General features: G+C 36.5%; 1 protein-coding gene across 1 annotated transcript in view; it reads left to right on the top strand.

Annotated features, from left to right (window-relative positions):
• The first annotated feature begins 9,985 nt into the window (after positions 1–9,985).
• Positions 9,986–25,031, top strand: part of LOC132300672 (protein CHROMATIN REMODELING 24) — a 28,723-nt gene continuing 13,677 nt past the window's right edge. Inside the window, exons 1-13 of the mRNA XM_059797853.1 lie at positions 9,986–10,506; positions 10,608–10,703; positions 10,783–10,923; positions 11,031–11,129; positions 11,226–12,169; positions 12,263–12,393; positions 12,480–12,534; positions 12,952–13,080; positions 14,018–14,125; positions 14,254–14,309; positions 14,388–14,478; positions 23,319–23,456; positions 23,554–23,631. Coding sequence (XP_059653836.1) covers positions 10,377–10,506; positions 10,608–10,703; positions 10,783–10,923; positions 11,031–11,129; positions 11,226–12,169; positions 12,263–12,393; positions 12,480–12,534; positions 12,952–13,080; positions 14,018–14,125; positions 14,254–14,309; positions 14,388–14,478; positions 23,319–23,456; positions 23,554–23,631 — 2,196 coding nt within the window. The 5' untranslated portion in view covers positions 9,986–10,376. The remainder of the gene's footprint in view (positions 10,507–10,607; positions 10,704–10,782; positions 10,924–11,030; positions 11,130–11,225; positions 12,170–12,262; positions 12,394–12,479; positions 12,535–12,951; positions 13,081–14,017; positions 14,126–14,253; positions 14,310–14,387; positions 14,479–23,318; positions 23,457–23,553; positions 23,632–25,031) is intronic.

Raw genomic sequence — 25,031 nt, 5'->3', positions numbered from 1 at the left:
TACAGGGAGAAACAGAGAGAGATAAAGAGAGGAAGGCTAGGGTTTTGGCTTAGGCTAAGACTGAATCAAAGAGGGCATTTGTAATACCCCTCGGATCCGAGACACAGGTTGATCAAGCCCAGGCTCAAAGCCCGAGGGAATATCAAACAATTTAACTATTTAAAAGCAAACACAGAATAGAAATTTAAGAATTTAAATAAAGAATCAAAAGAAAAATAAAATCCTCCAAACTGAAAAATATTAATAATCCAATCTTTCCAAAACCTCCAAGGTTACAACTTGGGAATCCAACTAGTGGACCCCGAAATAAAACTTCAACTAAAACTGAATAACTAAGAATAAAAATAATCCAAGACTAAAGCGTGAAAGGAAATCCTACGTTGCTGGTGGAATGAATGAGAGTCTCTGCTTAGCATGATCAAGCTTGAGACTGGAACCGTCCAATACCTGAAGAGAATAATAAAGGAGTGGGTCAGACCCACGAGTAAGTTCTAATCTAACTGCAATCCATACAATGACCCGATACGTAGATACACCGTAGACACCTCACAATATCTATCTAGTCCATACATATAAATATATCCACACTAAGGGACATTCACTGGTCTATAATAGGGGTTTCAACCTGAATAGAAGGCAACATGCGAATACACACCCAAAGGTGGGCATAAATACCTAGACCTAACAGGGTACATCTCAACCTGTTATAACCAGCTACACATCCACTACATATACGCACCCTAACCAACGAGTCTAAGACTCAAGTTCATCTCGTAGTATCATAAACATATATATAAAGTCCGTCCAAAACCAGGGTATGTAGTTCAAATATTTATTAAACTGACATACAATAAACCAACTAGTTAGTCACTCAACTTATTCAGTTGATATGACTTAACTACCATCCATTAATCCAGAAAGCCACTCAACTTAGTTACAGTTGATATAACTTAAACCAAAATTAGGATTCAATATTTATAAATCCATTCCTTTAATCCATTAGGTTAGTTTTAGGCGTTTTGAGATAAACCGTCCCTAGTATGCCACCGTCCCATACCGGTGCATACAATCCTCCATATCCTTGTAAATTACATCATATGTATAACAGTTTAGTAATTTACAATCCAAAACTAATATCCAAATAATTGCAGAAAGAAGATTAACAATCTAGCCATTAAAATCCAGTATTAATCTATGTAATTGCATCGAAGAATTAAATATTCTAACAATTAACATCCAAAACATGCATAGTTCAAATTTAATAAAACAATGACCCTATCATGTATTTAAAATAAGTTCTATAATAATATTATAGTCCAATAAATCGCTAAATTAATTCAAGTGATTTAGTTCCTTCCATCCAGTAACAGTGTACTAAGTCATATACTTATATTCTGTTATATCTTTTGGCACAGAGTCACACACTATGCCACAAGTCCAATTTATTAATTTAAAAGACTTCACCGTGCATTTAAAATAAATTTAGAATCATTTTATAGCACCCTAAACCGTTAGATTAAAATTAGTCAGTAAATCTCCTTCCAGCCGTTAACTGCACACAAAGTTGTCAAATAGCGTACTGTTAATTCTATTAAAACTAAGGGGTAAATTTATGCAATTCAAGACCTTAGTTACATGTTAAACTAATTATTTAAAAACCCATTAAATTTCTAAAACTGTTCAATAACTCAAAATGCCCAAACAGTGACTGAAAAGTCACTGTATGCACAAAACAAAGGAAGAGCCTGCTCTAGAAAAATGGAGCAGGCTCAATGTGTCATAGAGCCGGCTCTAACACCACCTTGGAGCTGGCTCTAACAGGTGGGAGCCAGCTCTTGGCATTCCAGAGCCGGCTCTCTCCCCCCTGTGAGCTTTCAGCCTCCGTTCACTCCATTTCAGCCTATCTGCTCTGTCCTCGGCCATTCGAACCCTACTGTTCTTCCTCTAATTTAAACTTACAGGTCTTAAGTTACATCTATTACCATTCAAACCTTGGTTGGTTTCAGTAGGATTCAAAACAAAATTAAAACAGTGAGACGTTTTAAGCCAAAACAAAAACTAACACAACATACATCACAAAAGGGTTTTGCAGATGAGTTTTCACAGTTAAAAGACGATCAAATAGACATATACAAATCATGCATGATTCAGTTAATGGCCAATTAATCTCCTAGAGGCTGTCTAGGTGCACAGAACATAAGCCAGAAGGAAGGAGGAAGAAAAGAACTTGCCTGTACAGTTTTGTAAACAAAACCTTGTTGCCGTTATTCTAAGCTTTCCGACGACCACTGCAATATTGTCTAGCCTCCTATAACTTCTGTTCCTCCCTTCTCCTAAGCCTAATCTTGAAGCCTCGGTTGGAAACCTCACAAACTTGCTCTGCTCTCTCAAAGTCTCACTCTGTAACTCTCTGTATCTATGTTACGTGAGTAGGGTTTTTTCCAACCCTTAATACAGATTATAACTATGTATATATAGGCGTAAAAAAAAACCCTAAACCCTAATCCTTGTTTAATTAGAGACAGAGCCCTAATTCTAATCCTAGTCAGCCCACGAAACTATCTATGTTACCATACCGCGGCTTACCTATATGTGAATTGCAAACCAAAGTTAACTGTAACTTAAAACATAATTAAAATCCAATTAAATAATTAAATAAGTTACTTAATTCAATTTAACACACGTCACATAGTTAAACAATTAAATCAAATAATAAATAAAAATAATTAAACCAAATAATCACACAAAAATACAATAAAATAATAAATAAAATGCCGAGACTATCCTTTTAAAATTAGGGGTATTACATTCTTCCCCCCTAACAAAAGGAATCCCGTCCTCGAAATTCGCTCTTACCTTCTTCCAATATTTCAGGAAACTGCAAGCAAATAACATCCTCCCGTTCCCAAGTGGACTCAACCTCATTGTGATGACTCCACTGCACACGAACTAAAGGGATAACCTTATTGCGAAGGATTTGATCCCGACGGTCGACAATACGACATGGTGGCTCTAAATAAGTTGCATCCGGCTGCAACTTAATCTCCCCAACGTCGATATGCTGATACCGATCTTCATCTCACAAAATTTTCCACAACATGGAAACATGAAACACGTTGTGCACATGATCCAAATTATCTGGAAGTGCCAACCGATAAGCAACAGCGCCAACTCGGTCCGTAATCATAAATGGACCCACAAATCGCGGTGCCAACTTCCCTTTCTTCCCAAAGCGCATAACTTCCTTCATAGGAAACACTTTGAGTAGAACCTGATCCCCAACCTGAAACTCCAATGCCCGAGTACGATGATCAGCATAGCTCTTCTGCCTACTTTGGGCAGTACGCATGCGATCTCAAATAAGAGCTATCTTCTCAGAAGTATCCCTGATGAACTCAGGACCCAAGAATCTGCTCTCGCCAACCTCCATCCAACAAACGGGGGATCGACACGGTCGGCCGTATAACGCCTCAAAAGGTGCCATCCCAATAGTCTTCTGGAAACTATTGTTATAAGCAAACTCCACAAGTGGTAGGTGATCCTCCCAGTGGCCCTTGAAATCAAGAACACACGACCGAAGCATATCCTCCATGATCTGATTCACACGCTTAGTCTGTCCATCAGTCTGAGGATGATAAGCAGTGATAAGATGCAACTCTGTACCTAAAGCCTTCTAAAAACTCTTCCAGAATCCTGGCACAAAGCTCGAATCCCTGTCTGATATAATAGACAATGGAATGCCATGCAGCTTCACAATCTCTGAAATGTAAAGCCTTGCCAACTGCTCCGAGGTGTAGTTAGTACAAATAGGTAAGAAATGCGCTGATTTGGTCAATCTATCCACAATGACCCAAATAGAGTTATAACCCTTGAAAGAATTTGGCAATCCCTCTACAAATTCCATAGATATGCTCTCCCATTTCCACTCCGGAATCGGTAGTGGCTATAGAGCTCCTGGCGGCCTCTGATGATCAATCTTGACCATCTAACAAGTACTACATCGCGAGACAAAAAGAGCAATGTCCCTTTTCATACCTGCCCACCAAAACTGCCGCTTCATATCCTGATACATCTTATCACCTCCTGGATGAACAGAGAACTCAGAGTGGTGAGTCTCAGTCATCATATCCTTCCTCAAATCATCAGTAAAAGGTACCACTAACCATCCTTTGTACCTCAAACCTCCATTAGCCCCAACATAGTAAAATGGAACCTCGCCGGAAGCTATCTCTGCAACTTTGTCAATGCACTGCTGATCCGCGAGTTGTGCTTTCAAAACCTTGTGAATGATAGAAGGTGTAACTATCATACAAGCCATGAACGCATCCGACAATTCGTCCACCTTCTTCAACGTATTCCACTCAGTAATGAATAAAGCAGAAAGAATACCAACAGGTCGTCAACTGAGTGCATCCGCCACCATATTCGCTTTCCCTAGATGGTACTGGATAAAAAAATGATAGTCTTTCACAAACTCCAACCACCTGCGTTGTCTCATTATCAGCTCCCGCTGAGTGAATAAGTACTGCAGACTCTTGTGATCACTAAATAACCTGAAGGACTCACCCAACAGATAATGCCTCCAAATACGTAAGGCAAAAACCACAGCTGCCAACTCCAAATCGTGTGTTGGATAATTAAGCTCATGAGACTTAAGCTTCCGAGATCCATAGGAAATCAGTCGTTCCTCCTACATTAAAACACATCCAAGACCCTGCAACGAAACATCCGTGTAAACAAGATACTCGATCCCGCTCTGAGGAGTAGCCAAAACCGGTGCAGAAGTCGACTTCCTTTTCAGCTCATCAAAAGCTCGCTGACAGTGCTCATCCCACACGAACTATACACCCTTCTTGGTCAGATAAGTGAGTGGTCCTGCTATCTTGGAGAACCCCTAGATGAACCGACGATAATATCCTGCCAACCCGAGAAAACTCTGAATCTCGGTAGGTGAAGTAGGATGTCCCCACTTTCAATAAACCTTTTGAATGACACACCTGGAACGAACTTTATATATCTATGTTATGGTGCCATGGTATGAGCTTGAGTCTCAGGACCATGGTTAGGGTGCGTATATCGCCTAAGATGGATAGCTGGACAGAGTTGTTGTTCCCTGGTAGGTCTAGGTACACATGACCACATTATGTGCGATTTGCATGATATCTCTACTCAAGCTGAGACAGACTTATTGGACTAGTGAGCATCCTATAGTGTGTACTTATACATAGATAGACTACTCTAGATATTATTGGGTCCATCTAGGATGTATCTGTATATCGGGTTTATGTATGGATCGTAGTAGAATAGGACTTGCATGTGGGCCTGACCTACTCTCTTATTTTTTTTAGGTGCTCGTCAGTTCCAGGGTTAGAGCTTGATTGTGCAGAGCAGATACAGACATTTATTCCACCGACTAAGTAGGACTATTTTCTTTATTTAGCTTTGGATTATGATTTCAGTTCTTTTACTTTACAGTTTAGGATATTGATAGGGGTCCATTTGAGGGATTCCCGAGTTGTTAACCTTATGAAGTTATTTTGGAGTTTTGGATTTTAATAATTATATTTTGAGGATTTTCAATTAGAATTCGTTTCAGCCATTTATTATTTATTTCTTATTATTTCAATTTGTATTCCGTGTTCATTAAATATTAATTATTTGATATTTCTCTCGGGTTTGGGCCTGGGCTTGATCAACCCGTGTCTCAGATTCGAGGGTTATCACATCTACCACAGACTTGAAGGGACTTAGAGTTCATCTTTTGTCATCTTTTGTATTTTGATCCCGTTCTTTTGTAAAGTGATACTTTGGAAATGTGTTTGTTTTGTGGAAAACATAGCCATGTTTTGTAACTATAATCCCGACAGTATTTTTGATGTAATTCATGACTATGTAGATGACTTGTACAGAATGGGATAATGATGACTTGTATAGAATGGGATAATGATGGGTTGTCCTTGTGAATTATTGAAAGTGTTTTGACTATGTCATTTTCTGTATATTGTTGGCGTGAATTCGAGACGGATTGTTTATGAGGTTTATGGTGCGACCGAGCGTGTGCACAAAATAATGCACAACACTTTAGGTTTAGAAATAATGTTAAGTGGGCACCATATTTTAAAATTTATAAAACCACTAAACACTTATACTATGGAGTATGAAGTGAGTAGGGATCGTCCCAAGAGATCTAAACAATTATAGGTTTTCCAGAATTGAATTCTACTTTAGTGCTTATGTGATTGCCAAAAGGGTTTTGTTTGTGATTAAAACTAATTTTAAACTAAATGATTGCAATAAAGAAATAGAGTTTAAGAGATTGGAAAAAGACTTAGGGTGTAGGATTCACCACTAAGCACATTCCCTAACTCACTCACTTTCAACTAATTGGGGAAATAATACTATGTAATCTATATGTGGCTAACAAGTGCAATGAAAAGTGTAAACCATCAATTTCAAGTATGAATCAACTACCTAATGACAATTAAACTAAGTGTAGTGCAATTCACCCATTCAAAGCATGATTTATCAATCCAAGTTACAAATTTAACACACATTAATCTAGAAGATAATGCAATTGTGACAAAAAGTATGGAATTCAAACATAAGTATGGATGGTCTACTTACCTAATAATTGAATTGCAATTAAATTAATTAAACTTAAATTAAACTAATTAAACATGAATTTAAAACTAATTAGACAACAATTTAACCTAAACATGTAGTACCATCCATCAAATGAAAGCATTTTTCATCAATTTGAAACACAATTACAACTAAGCAATACCATGCATAGCCATCACAAGAATCAATTAACAAAGAATTCATGTGTAAAATTTGTTTATCAATCAACCACACATAAGACAATATGAGATTAATACAGATAATCAATTGGAAGAATTTAATTCATAATATTCAAGACTATACACTAATTACATAAATTAATCCCCAAAAAGTATGAAAAGAGAGAGAGAATAGGTAACATGCTTAGGGTTTATCCAACCCTAAGTAGAAGAATCAGCCACTCATGGTTGATGGAGTCGAAGACAGGACAATCCCCATCATCTGCTTCATCTTCTCTGAACTTTTCTTCCAAGCCCTAGCCTGTTCTTCCTTTTTCCCTTTCTTCGCGTGTTTTTCCAGAGAGAAAATACGATACTATAATACAGAAAAATAAATAAATTAAAACTTTTTTTTCTTCTCTAATAATCTTTACCTAAATAAAAACTAAAACTAACCCTAATCTAATGGTTCACTGGGCCTTAAGTAACAATCTCATTAAAGCCCAACAGTTCCCAAAATGAGCCCAAAAATTAAATAAAAACTGTAATGTTGCTAAGTCCTGGGGGATCGATCCCCCACCCTGGGGATCGATCCCCCCAAAGTTGAAAATTTCCTTTAAGCCCTATTTAGCTCCATTTTAGCCCCGAACTCATTAGTTTGCTTCTTCATCTTTGGGAACATCATCAAAAGCCTGAGATTGACCGTTTTTGAAGAATAAACACACTATACGAGCAATGGGCTGCGACCTCCTTTTTGCCATTTTCTGAGTTTTTTCTGAATATCTTTGCTTGACTCTAAAAAGACTTTAATGGACCGTTCTTAGCTCAGTTTAACTTTATTGCCCTGAAATACACATAAACATAAATTAGGACTAAAACATGAAATTAAGATAGCTACAACGACTGAAATACCCTAACTTAGGTGCTAAAATGTGCAACATTTAAGCACTTATTAGTTTAGCTCACAACGAGTCCGGTTCTCCTTGGGTTTTAGCTGTAGATATCAGCATTTTTGTTGGCCGGTTGACAAGGAGCATAAGCCGTCCGACAGTGCATTTTTGAGTATTCTAGAGAGTTGGGTCTCTAAAAGTGGCATTTCGACTGGTCGACGAGCCCTGTCAGCCGACCAAACCTCCACTTCTGGCCAACCGAACCCTCACTTCCAGTCGGCCATTTATGAAAGTCCCGAGAGTATGCACTTTCAGCCGCCCGACCAATTAGGTCAGCCTACCGAATCTTGTGAATCAGCCGGCCAACATAAGGCTGCTAGCCGGCCAATTATTTTCTTCCACTATGCCTTGAGTTCCTCCAGTGATGTTGGTAGTTTGGGAGAGTTGTAGGGTTATGGATGAGGTTTATGCTTGGTGTTGACATAGGAAATGACAGTTGTATCCTTAGTCAACCTCGGGTTCGAGTAAGGACTCGGTTAACGGTTCGGATCCACGGGTTTGAGTCGTTACAATGCTAAGTTAAATTACCATTTTAGGAGGCCACAAGTACTAATTCTACAATAATTTAGTAATATGCTCACAAGGTAATTAAATGTGTTACTTTACAAGGGATTGTCATCCACATGTGAAAAGTCCCTAAAATCAAGTATTCTAGTAAATGAAATAATTTACTTACGGCAATATATACATGCTTCAAAGGCTTTGAATTATCAAACAAGCTATATAATGCATATAAGGTATAATTCCACAAGTCACTAATTATCATGTTATCTCCACACATTATATATATATAAGCTAGGTATGCTCTAAATCATGGAACAAGCTATACAACATATATATAACTTACAATTTGGCAAGCTAAACACATATATACACCAAACATGCTTTTAAATCATTAAACCCTGAGTCATTTCAAAGACTTTCCATCTAAATACAAGACTATGGTTTATCAAGCATGTTAACAATATATATTAAGCTCTAAAAACACCTAAACACTTAGGAAATAAACATACAACAATCCCTACCTCAATTTGAGATGAAATCTCAAAAACCACCAAAACGGAACCTTTCCGAATTCGATGCCACTTCGTGGTTTTGTCGGGAACAACGAAGGGAACAAGAAACCCTCTTGGGGTGACACTAAAATCCAAACCCGAGCCAAATTCCGAACTCAAAATTTGGCCAAAACAGGATTCCAATCGGTTGGAATCGAAGGCCTCGTCAAGGCTGACATAAAAACCTTCGTTGGTTGAAGGAGAATCCAAGAGAAAGGAGATCAAATGGAGGAAAAACAGAAAAAGGGAGAAGGGGGAAGGGCTGGCCAGCTATGGGAGAGAGAGGAGAATTCAGAAAATCCTCTCTCCTACCTACTATTTATAGATTTTCCAAAAAGTGCCCCGGACGGGTCTCGTGCGGCCTCGAAAAGTGAAATCTATCCAGACGCGCTCAAACGACAAAAGTCCGTGAACGAAAAAGCACCCTTATGACAAAAAATGAATAACGAAATAAATGGTGTCGAAAACCGAATTCCGAGTAGAAATATATGCCTCGAGCAAGTTCGGCGGCAACCGGGGTCAAAAACCCGAAAACTGGGAAAAATGACCAGTAAACAATTTTAAGAGTACACGACTCGACGAAATGTGAAAATGAATCCCGTATGAGAATCCAAACCCCAATGAGACACTTTGCAACTGCGTAAGTGACCCAAATGAAAATATCTTATGAAAGATACTTTTTTAAAAATCCCAAAGACAAAATATCTTCAAAAAATATTTACGAATAACACCCCAAGAAACGAAAATATTTATGAAGAATCTCTTTATCCATGCCCCCGTGGGAAAAAGAAACAACTAACGAGCTTTTCTCCAAAAGTAAAGCTACGCATTTCAAGGAAACCAACTAGGATGAAAGCAAGTGAAGTAAAAAATCAACTCTGAGCACGAAAAGTGAGGTTACCCAAAAGCACATGTTGTTTTTGGGCAACAGGTCGGGCCGAACACGCCCTTAGAGCCATTGCCAAATTTAAATGACGTGGGTTGTTAAAAAAAGTAGTGCCTGCATTGTCAGGCGAGTACTTGCAGTCTCAATCGCTAAATTGCACGATCCCAAAAAAGGGGGCCTATTTTTCATGAGCCCCGTGCAAGGCAGGATAGTGAAAAATAGGCTTGGACTCGCATAAACCTACTTCTGCATCGATAGAATTCTCCAACGGGAGTAGAAGTAATTGTCTTAAGAAATTCTTCTCAGTAGAAGAGTAACAAGGTCTTCATATTTAACCATTAAAAGAAATATATTTTTTAAAATGTGTGAAAAATTAAATAAATTATTTAATACATCTGTTAAAAATAGGATAGCTCATTAATACTCTCTGGGAGTAAAATACAATGTTCATTTTTAAACTTTTGAAGAAGAAACGCATTTATGTGAAAAAAAAAAAAAAAAAAAAAGGGAAGAAGAAACGCATTTTGTTTCATAAACAACCTTCGCCTAGACAAAATTTGTTCAGCTTCCATCTAAAATTCAAAATTTCCACACAAAGCGGGAAGAAGAAAAAGAGGCCCACAACTCTCACTCTAACACTAAACCCTTGCCTCGATTCCCTAGCCCAAGCAATTCTCTTTGTGGCAGAAACTCACTGCACCGAGAAATGGCGGAGAAGAACAAACCACCACTTAGTCTGAACCAGCGCCACAATCGCTTCCTTCAAGACCTCTCCGCTTCTCAATCTCGTCCCCATTCCAAACCCTCATCTTCAATCCGTCCCCTTGTAGATTCTGGTATGAATCTCTATATATATGTGTATACTTATATATATATATATGTATATGTATGTATGCGTGTATATATACTTGGATTCAATTGTTGAATGATTTTGCAGAGAAAGATATGCAATCCAAGTTCAATCTGGATAACTACGACGATGACGACGTTCCCGGATTTTCCGGAATCGCTGATTTTGATTCTCCTTCTCCTGGTATTTCCCCTCTTTAGTTCTCCCCCTTTCTTTGCAATTTTGGTTTCTCAAATTGATTGAGCTGTGATTGATTTTACAGGTGAGATAAAGCCGTCGAAAGTTGAGTTTGAAAACACTAAGTTACTGCCAAGGGACGATGATGGCGATTTTGTGAACAGACCGATGCTTCACGAATCAAACTTCTCTAGTATAGTTGCTGATTACGATTCTCATCCTTCTGGTATTTCTTTTCGTCTATTATATAGTGGTATTGTATTTTTCGATCCTCTGCTTTGATTTTGGGTTTCTAAAATGACACTTGACTGGTTGTTGAATGAATTATGGCAGAACAAAGCTCATCGGAGGTTGAAGTCGAAGGTAAATTGCTGTCCTGTGGTCATGGTGATGGTGATAGTGAAGCTTTCCTTGATGAAATGGCGAGTTCTGGTATTGCGCTCTCTCTCTATATGTATATATGTAGTTTATCTCTTCTCTTTCTTTGTTTTGATTTCTTGCATAGATTAATTGATGAATGAATTACAGGAGATAAGCAATTGAAAGTCAAGATCAAAGGTAGACGTCGCCTATGCAAAATTTCATTAAAAGATGAAAATATTGATATTAAGGGCAACAAGAAAACTGCAAATGATGACACACAAAATGATGACACACAATTTTGTGATTTTGATTCACCGTCTCCGTCAAGAAATGTTATTGAGAGTGATAATGGTGATAGGAATGAAATTAGGGATATTCTAGATGATTTGAATTCTAAGTTTGACTTTCTCTCGATTGAGAAGAAAAGAGTCCCCAAACTGGTTGATTTGGAAGGTGATTCGTCATCTGTAGTTATGAATGGAGTTTCTCATCAACCAAGTAAAGAAGATTTGCCTGAATATGAAAGTGATACTTCTTCATTTTCGCTCACATCTGATTCCTCTTCGAGTTCGACTGATCAGTCAAGGGTTGGAGGTGGAGTTGGAACCAGGGTGGTTGAATGTGTGGAGGAAAAAAATTTGCAAATCAAGTTTGAGGGTGAAAATTTTGTTGGTAGCCTGAGCAGAATTAAGAACGCTGGTAAAGGACAGAAGAAGATTGAAATTAAAAGGGTGGGTGAGAAATCTGTATCCACGGCCCAACCTACTTCTAGGTTTGAAATACAAGCAGATGAAGAAGATGATGATTGTGTAGTTTTGAGTGGCAAAAATGAGGTTAAAGAAGTCAAGAGGCGACATAGTATGTTCCAAGATAAATTTGATGTTTCTGATGAGGTGAATGTATTGGATGATTATACAGATGAATCAGTTTCTGGCGTTGAGAACCCCATTATTTTGAGAGGTCCAACATCTTCATACAGGTTACCTGGTAAGATTGCAAAAATGCTGTACCCTCATCAACGAGATGGGATGAAGTGGCTCTGGTCTCTTCATTGTCAGGGGAAGGGTGGCATCTTGGGTGATGATATGGGTCTAGGAAAAACGATGCAGGTAAAAATTTGTAAATTTATGCTATTGATATATTTGTCATTTTCCATGTTGTTTGTTGGACAACTGCTTGAGTTGGTCTGTTCCATATTTCAGATTTGTGGCTTTTTAGCTGGACTTTTTCACTCTCATTTGACAAAGAGGGTACTGGTTGTTGCCCCCAAGACGCTACTACCTCATTGGATTAAAGAACTGTCAGCTGTGGGGCTCTCTGAGAAGACAAGAGAGTGAGGCTCTTAGGCTTGTAGTTGAATAGTCCACATGTTTGTTACACAATATGCGATAACTAAAATGTCTTACCTGTCCTATGCAGATATTTTGGAACTTGTGCAAAAGCACGGCAATATGAGCTCCAATATATACTTCAGGTGTGATCTATGTCTTATTATGCTTCCTATTAGGAAGGAAAAGAACAAAATGTGTCTTTTAGGCTAATAAGCTTAGTGTACTAAAACCAGTAAATAAGCAACAACTATAAAAGTAAATATGATTTTTAGGCATCTCATGGAATAGCTTATTTTTGGGCAAGTTAGCTGATCATTATCACCAAAACTGTAATTTGACTTGGACATGACTTTGAAACTCCTTTGAGTTCGACTTTGGTCCTGATATCCATTGGATCATTCACTGTTGTCATTCATTCACTATGTTGAGTTTTGCCTGCATCTTTTATCAACTTAGTTCCTATATAAATTGTAGTTCGGGTTTGAATGCCCTTCATTTAGTTTTTCAGTTAACCTTTAGTAAGAATTTATTTTTGGTTGCAATATTTTCTTTGTTTTCAGGACAAAGGTGTTCTTCTCACAACTTACGATATTGTGCGTAACAATGCAAAATCTTTACGTGGGGACAATAGTTTTCATGACAAGAGGAGTGAGGATGAACTCACATGGGATTATATGATACTTGATGAGGTAAATTTAGTAATCCGTTTGCAGTTCAATTTTGAGATGCTTCAATTTACCTATTGAAATGTTAATAAACCTAATATTATTATAGTTACTAATTGTTCAACAATTGATAATCTGATACCAGTTAAAGAGTTGGCATAATCCTAGTTTCTGATAGTCAGCGTATGCTAAGGCCCGAACTAGACAAAGAGGGAGGGCCAATAGATCGTAAAAATTAAATAATGAATTTTAACTGAATTTTAAATTTCAATAATCACCAAAAAGGGCTAGCTTAGTGCATGAGGCTCCTGCTATTGCGAAGTTTGGAGAAGGTCAAATGTATGTAGCCTTATCTCTGTACGTGGAGAGGTTGTTTACTGTTTTGAACCTGTGACCACCAGGTCATAATGGAGCAACCTTATTGTTGTGCCAAGCTGCCAAGGCTTGCTTATCACAACCAGCTAAATTTCAATTATCACAACTAGCTAAAATTTAGATATCAATTAATAAGCATGTGAAAATAGGTAAAGTGCAGAAATGTAGAGCAAAAACTCATGGACACATTATAATTAAGTTTTACTTGGAAAACTGATTCCAGGTTGATGAAAGTCACAATTAGAAGAAATGTAGACAACACTAGGATACCAGACTATAACCTCGAGAATTCCCATGTTACTTTTGTTTTAATTTTTACATTGGAGTCATGATTATGATTTATGAGTAATGTACTAATGTCATTTCCGTTTTTAAGTTCATTTTGGCCGAAACTAGAGGTTGAGTTAGACTACTAATTAAAATTTTATTTCAATATATATAAGTTTTCCATTCATAATCAAAGGTTTCTATTTTAACTTCAAAAGTGTACTTCAATACTCATGATTACGAGTATTACAATTTCTTTATCTTCCGTCCTTCAATGTTTTGCTAAAATTTCCTTTCGTGAATTTATTTACATCTTTAGGGACATCTCATAAAGAATCCTAGCACACAAAGGGCCAAAAGTTTGCTTGAGATTCCTTGTGGTTATCGTATTATTATTAGTGGCACGCCAATACAAAACAATCTGAAGGTATTGTGTATCTTGTTCTTTCTGGCTTCTTGTATATTTGTTTCCCCCCCCCCCCCCCCCAATACAAAACCAGTAGTTGATATAGTAGGCTGCTCTTTTGGTTTTTCCTTCATATTGATTTGAAACAGGAATTGTGGGCCCTTTTCAACTTCTGTTGTCCTGATCTACTGGGTGACAAGAACTGGTAATTGTTGTGAATTATGCTCCAATTCAATTTTGCTACCTTCTTCTTGTGGAATGAAGCTATGAGCTCTTTTTCCAGGTTCAAGGAAAGATACGAGAATCCTATTCTTCGTGGAAATGACAAAAATGCTTCTGATAGAGAAAAACGTATTGGTTCAACTGTTGCAAAGGTAATACCTCCCCATATGTTTTTTTTTTTTGGTATTGCTTTGAAAGCTGAACTTGATAATGGGATACGGAAAAAGGTACTAAAAGCAAATGTTGGTAATTTGTCTATGTTGTGTTTCTAATGCTTCCTTTTACCTCAGTTTCTGATGCTTCCTTTTCCAATTTATCTCAAAAACTGATCCAATCCAACCTTGTGTACCATTATCATTAATGGTTTTTCAAAACTAAGTATAAAATAAGTTTTTACAAAAATGGGACTTAGAATCTGAAATTTGCAAGTCTCAATCGATCGAGATTGATGGTTGATTGATGGACAGTTTTCCAGTGAACTCGATCAATAGGTTGATCAATCGAGGAGTTATTCGAGAAATTAAATTCAATTATGGTGTATGTCGATAGATCGACGGTGAGACAGAAAGGTTTGATTGATAGGTCAATTGATGGATGTTTTCGAATCCTGAAACTTCAGGATTCTCCTAAATCAGTGTTTTGAATGGTTTTAATGATCTAAAATGTATTGGACTCTTATATTGACTATGAAGTATAAACACAGGTTTTGGTCAAAGTAAGAGTAAATCCTTCATAGTTTAACATAGAAACACATATAGAGAGATTTTAAGAGAAAATTTGGAGTGCGATTATAAGATTTTTGTTTGTTTTACCCTTTTAGAGAGATTCTCCATATATTCAATCTAGGAACGAAACTGTTGGGAAACGGGTATGGAAACGGAAGCAGGATTATTATTTTTTGTTTCCCCACTTGTTTTTGCGAATTATAAAAGAGAGAGAATAGAGAAAAGAAACCTTGGGACGATTTTTTTTTTTTTTTTTTTCATAATTGGTTTTGTATAAAAGAAAGAAAAAGTATTTACAGGCTCACAGAAGACATTCCCTCAGAATGAAACAGAAATGGAAAACTTATTTCAGAAAAAGAAATGAAATGTAAACAAATCAATCTAAATAATGTCTCTAAGAGGGACATTATAAACATCAAGAACTTCAAATAAAATTTGTCGAGGCACCTCAGAGGTGGACCTAGAACTGTGGTCATGAAGTCTTCGATTTCTCTCTTGCCAAATTCCCCAAAGACCAGCAACTAGCATAGTATGAACCATTTTGCTACTCTGCTGCAAAAACCAAATCAACAAATCATCCACTGAGTTCAAAAGAGTAAAATCAGTCCTCCAATCAAAGAGTATCTGCCAACCATTTCCAGAAATTCCTTGCAAATGGACATTGAACAAACAAATGGTTTCTGGTGTCAATCCCTTGTAAACAGAGCGAACATCTTGGAGCCAGCTGCACCTTTCTTCTCTGCAAATTATACATAGACGGCAGTCTATCTTGGAACAGAAAGACTCCATTAACTGACCACCTCGGTCTAGCTTTGCTCCAGCAAATTTTAGACCAAGTAACCTCTGGATTTATGGCCCTACAGCTTTCCTACACATTTTTGAATGAGAAATTTCCTCCATCCCAAAGTAACCTATCAGTTCTAGAGTGAATTGTCAATGTACACAAATAATCTCTAATAGGTTTAAAAATATCCTCCTGTAACAATTCAAAATTCCATCCACCATCAATCATTAGTTGAGACATCCTTGGGACAATTTGTAGATCGTCAAGACAGCACTCTATGGAGAATCCCAAATTGAGAAAGGCCAGCAGCATCATGCAAACAAAACCACCATCAATCCAATTGAGAACACCTCTTGTATCCCAAATAAGCACAGCAGCACTTGACAGCAGGCAACCCGACTTTGAATACTTTGTTGACAGACTAAACGAACTTGGACTTGGGCTCGTAATATATCCCCGGAAAGCCTGTCGAGTCTACTTTCTTTTTTTTATCCTAGTCCTGTCGAGTCTGCTTTCCAATGATATTATAATTCGTCTACAGATTCCAAGTATCTTGTAAGATGTGGCTTAAAACCAAATGCTTTGCAGAGGTTCGCAATTCTGTAGAAACTTCAACTTTGCAGACTTTGTTCAGTGGTCGAATGAACTCCAAATCCAACCAATAATATATGGTTGGAAAGCTTATCAAGTCTAGTTTCTAACCATATGATGGGCATCTCAAAACTTCAAGTATTTAAGAGAAATCGCCAAAATACAGACAAGAACATGAATCTTGATTTGTGTGGCTTCAAGAACAGCCCCAAATCTTCACTCCAATGACCTTGATTAAGTGCACAAGTTTTGTAAGAGTTGTCACCAAAAGAGTAGTATAGGAATCCTTGGTCTAGAGAGAGAATGTCTTGAAACAACTATGTTGTAGTAGTCTAGTGTGTAAGACACCCAAACATACATATTTATATATATATAGGGGTGGCTGCCCACCTATGTGTGTGTGTGTATATATATATATAGGGGTGACATTAAACACGTCACAATATATAATGAACAAAAACATGACTGTAATGAGTCTAATGACAAGGTAGGAGAGTAACATCATATATAACATAATACATATTTTTTATATTTGAGTAGCTTGATCTTCTAACTTATCAATTGATTATAGAAATTATCAATTGATTAAAGTTCTTCAATTGTCTAACTCAATAAATATATAAATAAAAATATATATTTATATTAATTGTGTCCATGCCAGAATTTGATGTGTCAGCGTTAGGGCTGCAAATGAACCTAGCTGTTCAGCTGTTCATGAACAACTCGGGTTCGGGCTTGAGCTCATTCATTTAGTAAATGAGCCGAGCTCGAGCTTGATTTTCAAGCTTGTTTAGTAAACGAGCCGAGCTTGAACAACATTTAGCTCGGCTCGTTAACTCAAAGGCCCATTTGTATTACCATTCTACATTTAAAATGTTTAGCCCATATGAATATAAGTTTGGCCCAACTCACATCATTTCATAAACAAGGCCCAAAAGTTATAATTCTTTAGCCCATCATCCAAATAAAATTTCATCTCAGCTGTTGGTTTGTTTAGTTAAGAAATAAGATTATAAGAATAAACCCTAAACAAAAAGTCTCCTATAGCGGTAAGCCTGTACCTCAAACTAGTTCCTATCACCTGTGTGTGCAAGTCCTCTTTAGCTCCACCACATAATGCAGCCCTCTATATGCCACACATCTCTCTCTCTCTCTCTTTAATGGATCTTATGCTATGTTTGGTCGGAGGGAGGGATTGAGGAGGGATGCATGAGAGAGGGAATAAAATCATTTTTCCGTTTTTGGTTGGAGGGAAGGGAAAAGAGGAAGGAAGCAAGGAGGGATGAAGCATTCCTCCCTCCTTTGTATTTTTCTATTTGCTCAAAATTGGGAGGAAGAGGAGAGAGAAAAAAGTAATAACTAATATAAATATGTATTTTCCATTTCCAACCTTCCTAAAAATGTGGAATAGATATAGAATTTTTAGATTTTTAAATAATAAAGGTATATTAGTAAAAATAGTATGAAAACCATTTTTCCCTCCTTTCAACCAAACAAAAAAAATGTGTCACCCCATCCATCCTTTCTATTATCTATTCTGTCCAACCAAACAAAAAGTGAGGGAAACACCTTCCCTTCCCTAAGGATGCCTCATCCATCCCTTTCCCTCTCCCTTCCATCCATTTTTCCATTCCTCCAATCAAACAGAGCATTAAGGGCACTCTCTCTCTCTCTTAAATGGACCTCGAGCAGTGGAACATATATGTAGATCGAGTTGTTAAAAACTTGTAAGGTTTGATTTCATCTTGAAAACTTGTTTAGTATTTCTTCTTGAGATTTAGTTTTTTGAAAGAGAGCATTGTGATTTCTTGTATTGGTGATAGTTGTGTACGTAACCGAGCCCGAGCTTGTCGAAATTCTACCGAGTTGAGCCTGAGCTTGGCTAAACTAAGCTCGCTTGAAGGCCCCGAACACGAGCTGAGCCCTAACAACCTAAAGCTCGGTTTGGCTCGGTTCGTTTGCAGCCCTAGTCAGCTTATTCGTATCGTATCCAGTTGGCCCATTTTTTTGTGATCAAACAAAATGAAGTCAAAATAAATATCTTGCATAGATACCATCTTGAGAATACTTGTTCCCATGCCAGTAATAAATAATTACCCAAAATACCCAGTATGATGACCCATGGGTCACTGTAGTAAATTAAAGTAATCAAAAACAAAAACAAGAGTCCATTATTCTCCTAGGTTTAAGAGTTACTTGCTACTCCCTCCGTCCCAATTTAGTTGTCCATATTTCCTTTTTGAGTTGTCCAAAAATACTTGTCCACTTTTTGAATTCAAACAAAATATTTCACATCGTTCTGTAAATACCTTTGAAGTTCTAAAAAATTTCAAACTTATTATATGTGTATTCACATTTAAAAGGATATTATAGTAATTTTGAAGTGCATGTCCCCTTAAAAGTTCTAGTCCTCAAAAGGGACATATATTATGGGACAGAGGGAATATAACACCAATAAATGATTTATTATGATGGCTATTATAATTTTCACTTATAGCCATCCGGTTCAATGTGTTTATACACACTAACATGAATGGTTTTGAATCTTCCACTCAGATGGCTGAGATAATCCACCCTATCTCACAGAAACCAACATGTTACATTCTACTAGATAGAATGTCCAATCCTATCACTCAATGTGAACGGGTTTTGATAATGTAAATCAATGATTTATATCCCTTATGCATGAGACTCTCTCTATGCATCTAAATCATCACTGAATATTCATTGCGCTAGTGGACATTGACTATAAGTAAGTGGTCTATAATTTACTGAACCAGTTGAAGTTTACTAAAAAGCAAGTGAAGACTGAGGAGCATGCGGAACTCCAGTCTATTCTTGCCATTCCAACTTTCACTGAGACTTTCCTGGCGCATTAATGAATATTAGGTAGATTAGTTTCCCTTCCCGCTGGCACCCACGCTAGGCTTCCCATAAGGAAGCGGCCCCACAGAGCACCGAGCATAGACAATTCATTCAATAGGCAATACAATCATTCACGATAAATATATGTAAAGTACTAAAAATTCAGATTAAAATATCAATCACAATTCATTTGTTGGCTTTGTTGGGCACACAATCCGAACAGGGACCAAGCATATTATTTTTGAGTAATTAAATACACAACCAAGGAACTGTTTAATAAGTTTCCTATCACATCAACTTGAAAAACAAAGTATAGAGACACTGAGCAATCACTAAAGAAGCAGTTTGTGAGGAGCGAAGGTTGTTGATAGATCAAAAGAATGACTTGGAGATCTTCTAAGGATGGTATTCTACTTTGTCTAGAGATCAATTAGGAGTTTGAGTGTGACAGAACTGTGATTTGATTGTAGGACATCTCTTTCTCGATAGTGGATTGTGCCTTTACCAGACGAGGTCCCATGGTTTTTTACTCTCGTTTGAGGGGTTTTCACTTAAAAATTGTGTGTCTTGTCTATTCTTTTTAATTTAATTTATTTTGTTTTATTTATTGCTTTCTGCATATTTGTGAATTGGATCAAAGTTGCATACTTATATTTTCACAAATAACAAGTGAAGAATTTATTGAATAATTAAGGGTAGTTTTAAAGCAGAAAAATATCTGAAAGAACCATTCTACCCCCCACCAAGGTCTAAAAGATCAGGATGATCCTACAGATTTGTACATATCAATGGGTATTTAAATATATTAATTGACTTCTCACTATGATGAACATAGATTAGAGAATAGTGTGTACACATGCGTGTGTGAGCAGAATACAAAGAACTGAGAGAGAGAGAGAGTGACTGAAGATAAAGATGACATTGTTTTCTTTTTCAAAGGGAGCTGAGATGGTGCTGAGGTGACGTGGACAATGGTTTGTGATGGCGGTGAGGTGATGTGACGGTGGTGAGGTGATGTTGGAGTTGTGAGAGATGGTAAGACCACCCAATTCTTTTTGGGTGCTTAATGAATACTTGTTAAAAAAAATAAAAAATTGTGATCTAATTTATGTTTACTTGTAAAAAAATAATATAATAAATTATACATGTAACTTATTATTAATCCTATTTCTTGTTTAGGTTGATATAAAACTTCCAATGAATAAAAACATTTGAATATAGGAATTTAGTATTTGATAGTACAAAGCTTTAGATTTAAAAAGCAAGATATGGGGTTCAAAAGTTTCGATTATGGATTGAAGTTTCTGAAATATTTTATATGTAGCCAGTAAATTAATTCAGGAGCTCTCCAAATACTCTACTTTGGTTCTAAAACAACCAAGTCAAATAATTTCTCTTTAAATTTCAATTATATGTTGTTGATGTTGTTTCAATATCATAATTTGCTGTAAAACAATAATTTTATTTACTTTCATCTTTAGATAATTTAAGATCATTTTCTAATTCTCTTATATAAAATGTGCATAGCATGTGCACTTTAATAGTCAATCTATATGTGTGTGTATATATATAATAAGGCTTTGGGTTCGGTTTGGTTCAGATTGATTTTTTTGGACTTCAACCCCCAACTGAACTGATCTCTACAATTTTCTTATTTTGGAAACCAAGCTGAACCACAGTGATCTGATCAGACAGGATCGGATCGACAATTCTGTGGTTTAAATGTGCACCCCTAATAAATGTTTAATACCCGTATTAACATGAATTTGTCAATGGTTCGTGGCCTTAACTGCCATGTACACCTTCAAGCTCACAATTGACTTGTAATATTGATTAGACATAGAAGTGAAGGGTTTCTAAGCACCTTGTGAATCGATCATAATCAGATTAAATGTGACTTTTGGATAACATAAAAGAACAGTGGAAATTCTAGGGAATTGCCTGCATAATATTAAGTTATTACTATTAGCACCATTAATAGAAAACTTTGACAGTGAAAATACTCGCATTAAAATTTTAATATTCTACAATCCAAAAGCTTTATGGAAAACAATTTTAATGTTGATCCACACTAATGCCCACACAAAATTTCATAGTTATGTATTAGCTGTCATAAACATTTCCTTTAGGGAGGAACCTTTAGGGAGGAATTGGGCATGAATCAAACCCAACATGAAATTGGTGGGGTTGGATTAACCTTAATCTTGTTTGTGTCTATATCAACTAGATTAATCTATTTAATTAATTTTCTTGTGTTTGGCAACTCGCTTAACTCAGTTTGACTTGTTTGGTTAATGAATCGTATCAAGCCAGCCCAAAACCTATCAGTGACCTGTTTTAACTTGAATAGAAGGTAATTTGTTTTACTGATATATAATGAATAATTTAGTCATTCCATAATTTTTAATTCCATGTTTTTTTTTTTTTTTGTTGTTTTTCCATTTATATCTGGTTTTTAATTAAGATAAAATATTAAAGAAATTATTAAACGGGCTGTGTCGTGTTATAGGTAACTCATTCATTAAATAGGTTACATGGGTTGTGCCACGTTACATGTTTAATTTTTAATTTTTATGTTTTTAAAACAAAAGTTGTTACCTCTTTAATTAACATGTCGTGTTCATGTCAAGGGTGTTTGACCCCTATAATAAGTGGGTCGTCTTTGGGTTGACTCGTTTAATAGAATACCCTTATTTCAAGATGAATATTCGGCTTGTTGACCTGAATTGCCACTTTCAATTTTCTTAAAGTCCTTATATAACTAGATATTTACTTTATTGTTCTAGCCTTTTCTTCTTTTTGAAACCTTGCTATAAATTTTATATTGGTTTGTGAATAAAAGTTATGAAGCATAGATATGTGCGTGGACACGAGTAAGATACGATACATACATGACTGTGATGTTATGGCCCGAATTGGGTGTCAGGTCACGCCGCGACCCGTTTTCGACCCGACGACTCGTTGATTGAGCTTTGTGTGGGCCTTAAATTTTTGACCTTTTTTTTTTTTTTGCTTGCGGGTTGTGGACTCCATTTAGTACTGTCTTGTAGCCTGATATATAAGGGTGTTTAGGGTTTGGAGTGGGATAGAAAGAACTGAAAATTGCATAAATGAGGGTGAGAGCGAGAGCTAGGGTTTCTGGGCTGAAACTTGTAATCTCCAGATTTTTGCATAGTGAATCTTCACTGTGGACTTAGGCTTTACCAAACCACGTAAATTTTTGTGTCCCCGCCGTGTCCTACACGTGTCTGCCACTTTGCCCTATTCCAAGCATATATTTGTATTGGAGATATGCCCGACACCATCATAGCACCCCGTAGAGACATGTTTGTGCTATCTATATTGAAAGTGATCCTATCCTCCAGAAAAATCTGACCCCTAAACTACAATTTGATGGGTGACTCAGTATAATGCTACCCAGTCTTTAATACAAATTGTAGAATCATTAATTTGTAGATAGGAGATTTTTGTATATGAACCTAAGTTTGAGTAGTTAAAGTTGTTCAAGTTTAATTATGGTGAGAACTTTTAAAATTGACATTTCATTTTGATGTATAACAATTGAAAATCAATTTAATTTTGATCAATCCCCAACCCACACCCACCCACTCACACGAACACAAAGTCCCCCTTGGAGGATATGGTAGGAGTAGAAGCCTTGTTCCTTAAGCTCCTAATGTAAATAAAGGACACTTGCTTTTAATCCTTAAGTAATGATACATTGGGTCATTCTGTAGGCACTTCATGTAGTTACTGTGATGCTTTACATCAGTCTATATTACCTTTTAGCATGCACTCTTAGTTTCTCTCACTATTATTTTATCTTATGTGTGGTACTCACAGCGTACCTACCAGGAAAAAAGAGGGACTCAGAGTAAAATATACTATGAAAATTTCATTGTAAATTTACATTTCTTGCACGTTTGGAACTTTTTTTGTTTGGCCTTGTTTAACCTTGTCTTCATTGCTAGTTGTGAACTAATTTCCCTATAAAGAAATGTTAATAATCCTTATTATTTTCTCACAGGAGTTAAGAGAACGTATTCAACCTTATTTTTTGCGTCGGTTGAAAAGTGAGGTATTTCGCGAAGACGATTCTACAAACACTGCCAAACTTTCCAAAAAGAATGAGGTTATTGTATGGCTAAGATTGACTAGTTGCCAGGTACAACCTCCTCAACTCATTCCACACTAATTTCATCTCTCATTGTAATTTGGGTTAGTGAAAATGTTAAGCTAACACTTTCTTTTCTTTGTTGTAGCGACAACTCTATGAAGCATTTTTGAAAAGTGAGCTGGTTCTTTCAGCATTTGATGGCTCACCATTGGCTGCACTCACGGTATAGTTTTAGACAGTTTCCCTTTCCTGTTACTTCATTAGCCTTTTGTTTTTAGTCTGGTAGAAACATAGAAATTCATTGAAAAAATTTGTTGCATAATGTATAATCTACTTGACTCACACCCATCTACAATGAGTTAATCGTAAAGAAATAATATTGTCTCAAAGGGGTAACGCATGCTATAGTACTTTCAAGTACGTGGTTCTTAATGTTGCTAATTTGCTAAGGTAGGCATTAGGCAGTAGAGTTCTTTTAGTTTCTATTTCTAATGCAGTTATTTATTTCAAAACAATGTACTGATGTTGATGGATGGGTAGCTCAACTATGTAAAAATTCATCATCATCCTTCCCTTTATTCCATATGAATGCAGTTGGCCACATGAGTTCTCTTTTTCCATTCTATTCTATTACAAGCCAATTCTCCTCTAATATTTAACTTTTTAAAATCATTTCTAATGATTTCATCCCATGTTAATTAAGGGCGCCCTCTCCGCCTCCTACCCTCTATGCAAATTAACTTTCCTCTTCTCACCAGATCTATAGGCCTTCTGTGTATATGTCCATACCACTTAAGTCTACTCTCTCTAATCTTATCACTAACAGCTGCCATACCTAATTTCTCCCTCACATGTTGGTTTGTGACCCTGTTTCTTCTAGTGACTCCTGTCATCCATCTTAGCATCTGCATTTCCGGTACTTGAATTCATTGCTCTTGTTCCTTTCTTAAATCCCAACACTCAGCGCCATATAAGATAATTGGCTAATAAATTGTTCTATAAAATTTTCCTTTTTGTTTATATGGCATTCGCTTATCACACAAAACGCCATTAACTTGCCTCCATTTTGTCCAACCTGCGCCAATTCTACTAGTTATATCACATCTATCTCACCCTCCTTCTGTATTAATGACCCTAAATACTGAAATTGTGCACTTTGGATAATTCTTTAATTTTGAAGTGTCCAACTCTTCACTAAATTTGCATTTCATGTATTCAGTTTTCCCTTTCGATTCTAATGCAAACTCCACCTTTCTAATTTAGTTGCTAATTTTTCTTTAGAAGTGTCTAGTAGTACTATGTCATTGGCAAACAACATGCACAAAGGAATGTTTTCTTGTAAATCTAATCTAAATAAGGAAAAAAAAAAGACTTAGATGATCACCTTATGTAGTTACAAATGATAGGGTTAAAAGTTGACATTGCACCTCACCTGAGTTGAATGTGAAAGGCTGTAATCAGCTACAGATCTTATTAGCCATACTCCTATTTATATTACATGGTGAGTATTACATAAACGGAAAGTAAATCAAATCACAATTCCTATGCCTCTGATATAGGTTGTCATATCACAGATCCTATGCCTGTAATATAGGATGTAGACGATGAAAATAATATCAAATC

Source organism: Cornus florida, unplaced genomic scaffold (genome assembly GCF_030987335.1).
Source record: "Cornus florida cultivar Cherokee Brave unplaced genomic scaffold, ASM3098733v1 CherokeeBrave_3.0.0_Hap2_Chr03, whole genome shotgun sequence".
In the NCBI taxonomy this organism is placed as follows: domain Eukaryota; kingdom Viridiplantae; phylum Streptophyta; class Magnoliopsida; order Cornales; family Cornaceae; genus Cornus; species Cornus florida.
Note: the sequence above shows the minus strand (reverse complement) of the source record. Positions and strands in the feature narration are given on the sequence as shown.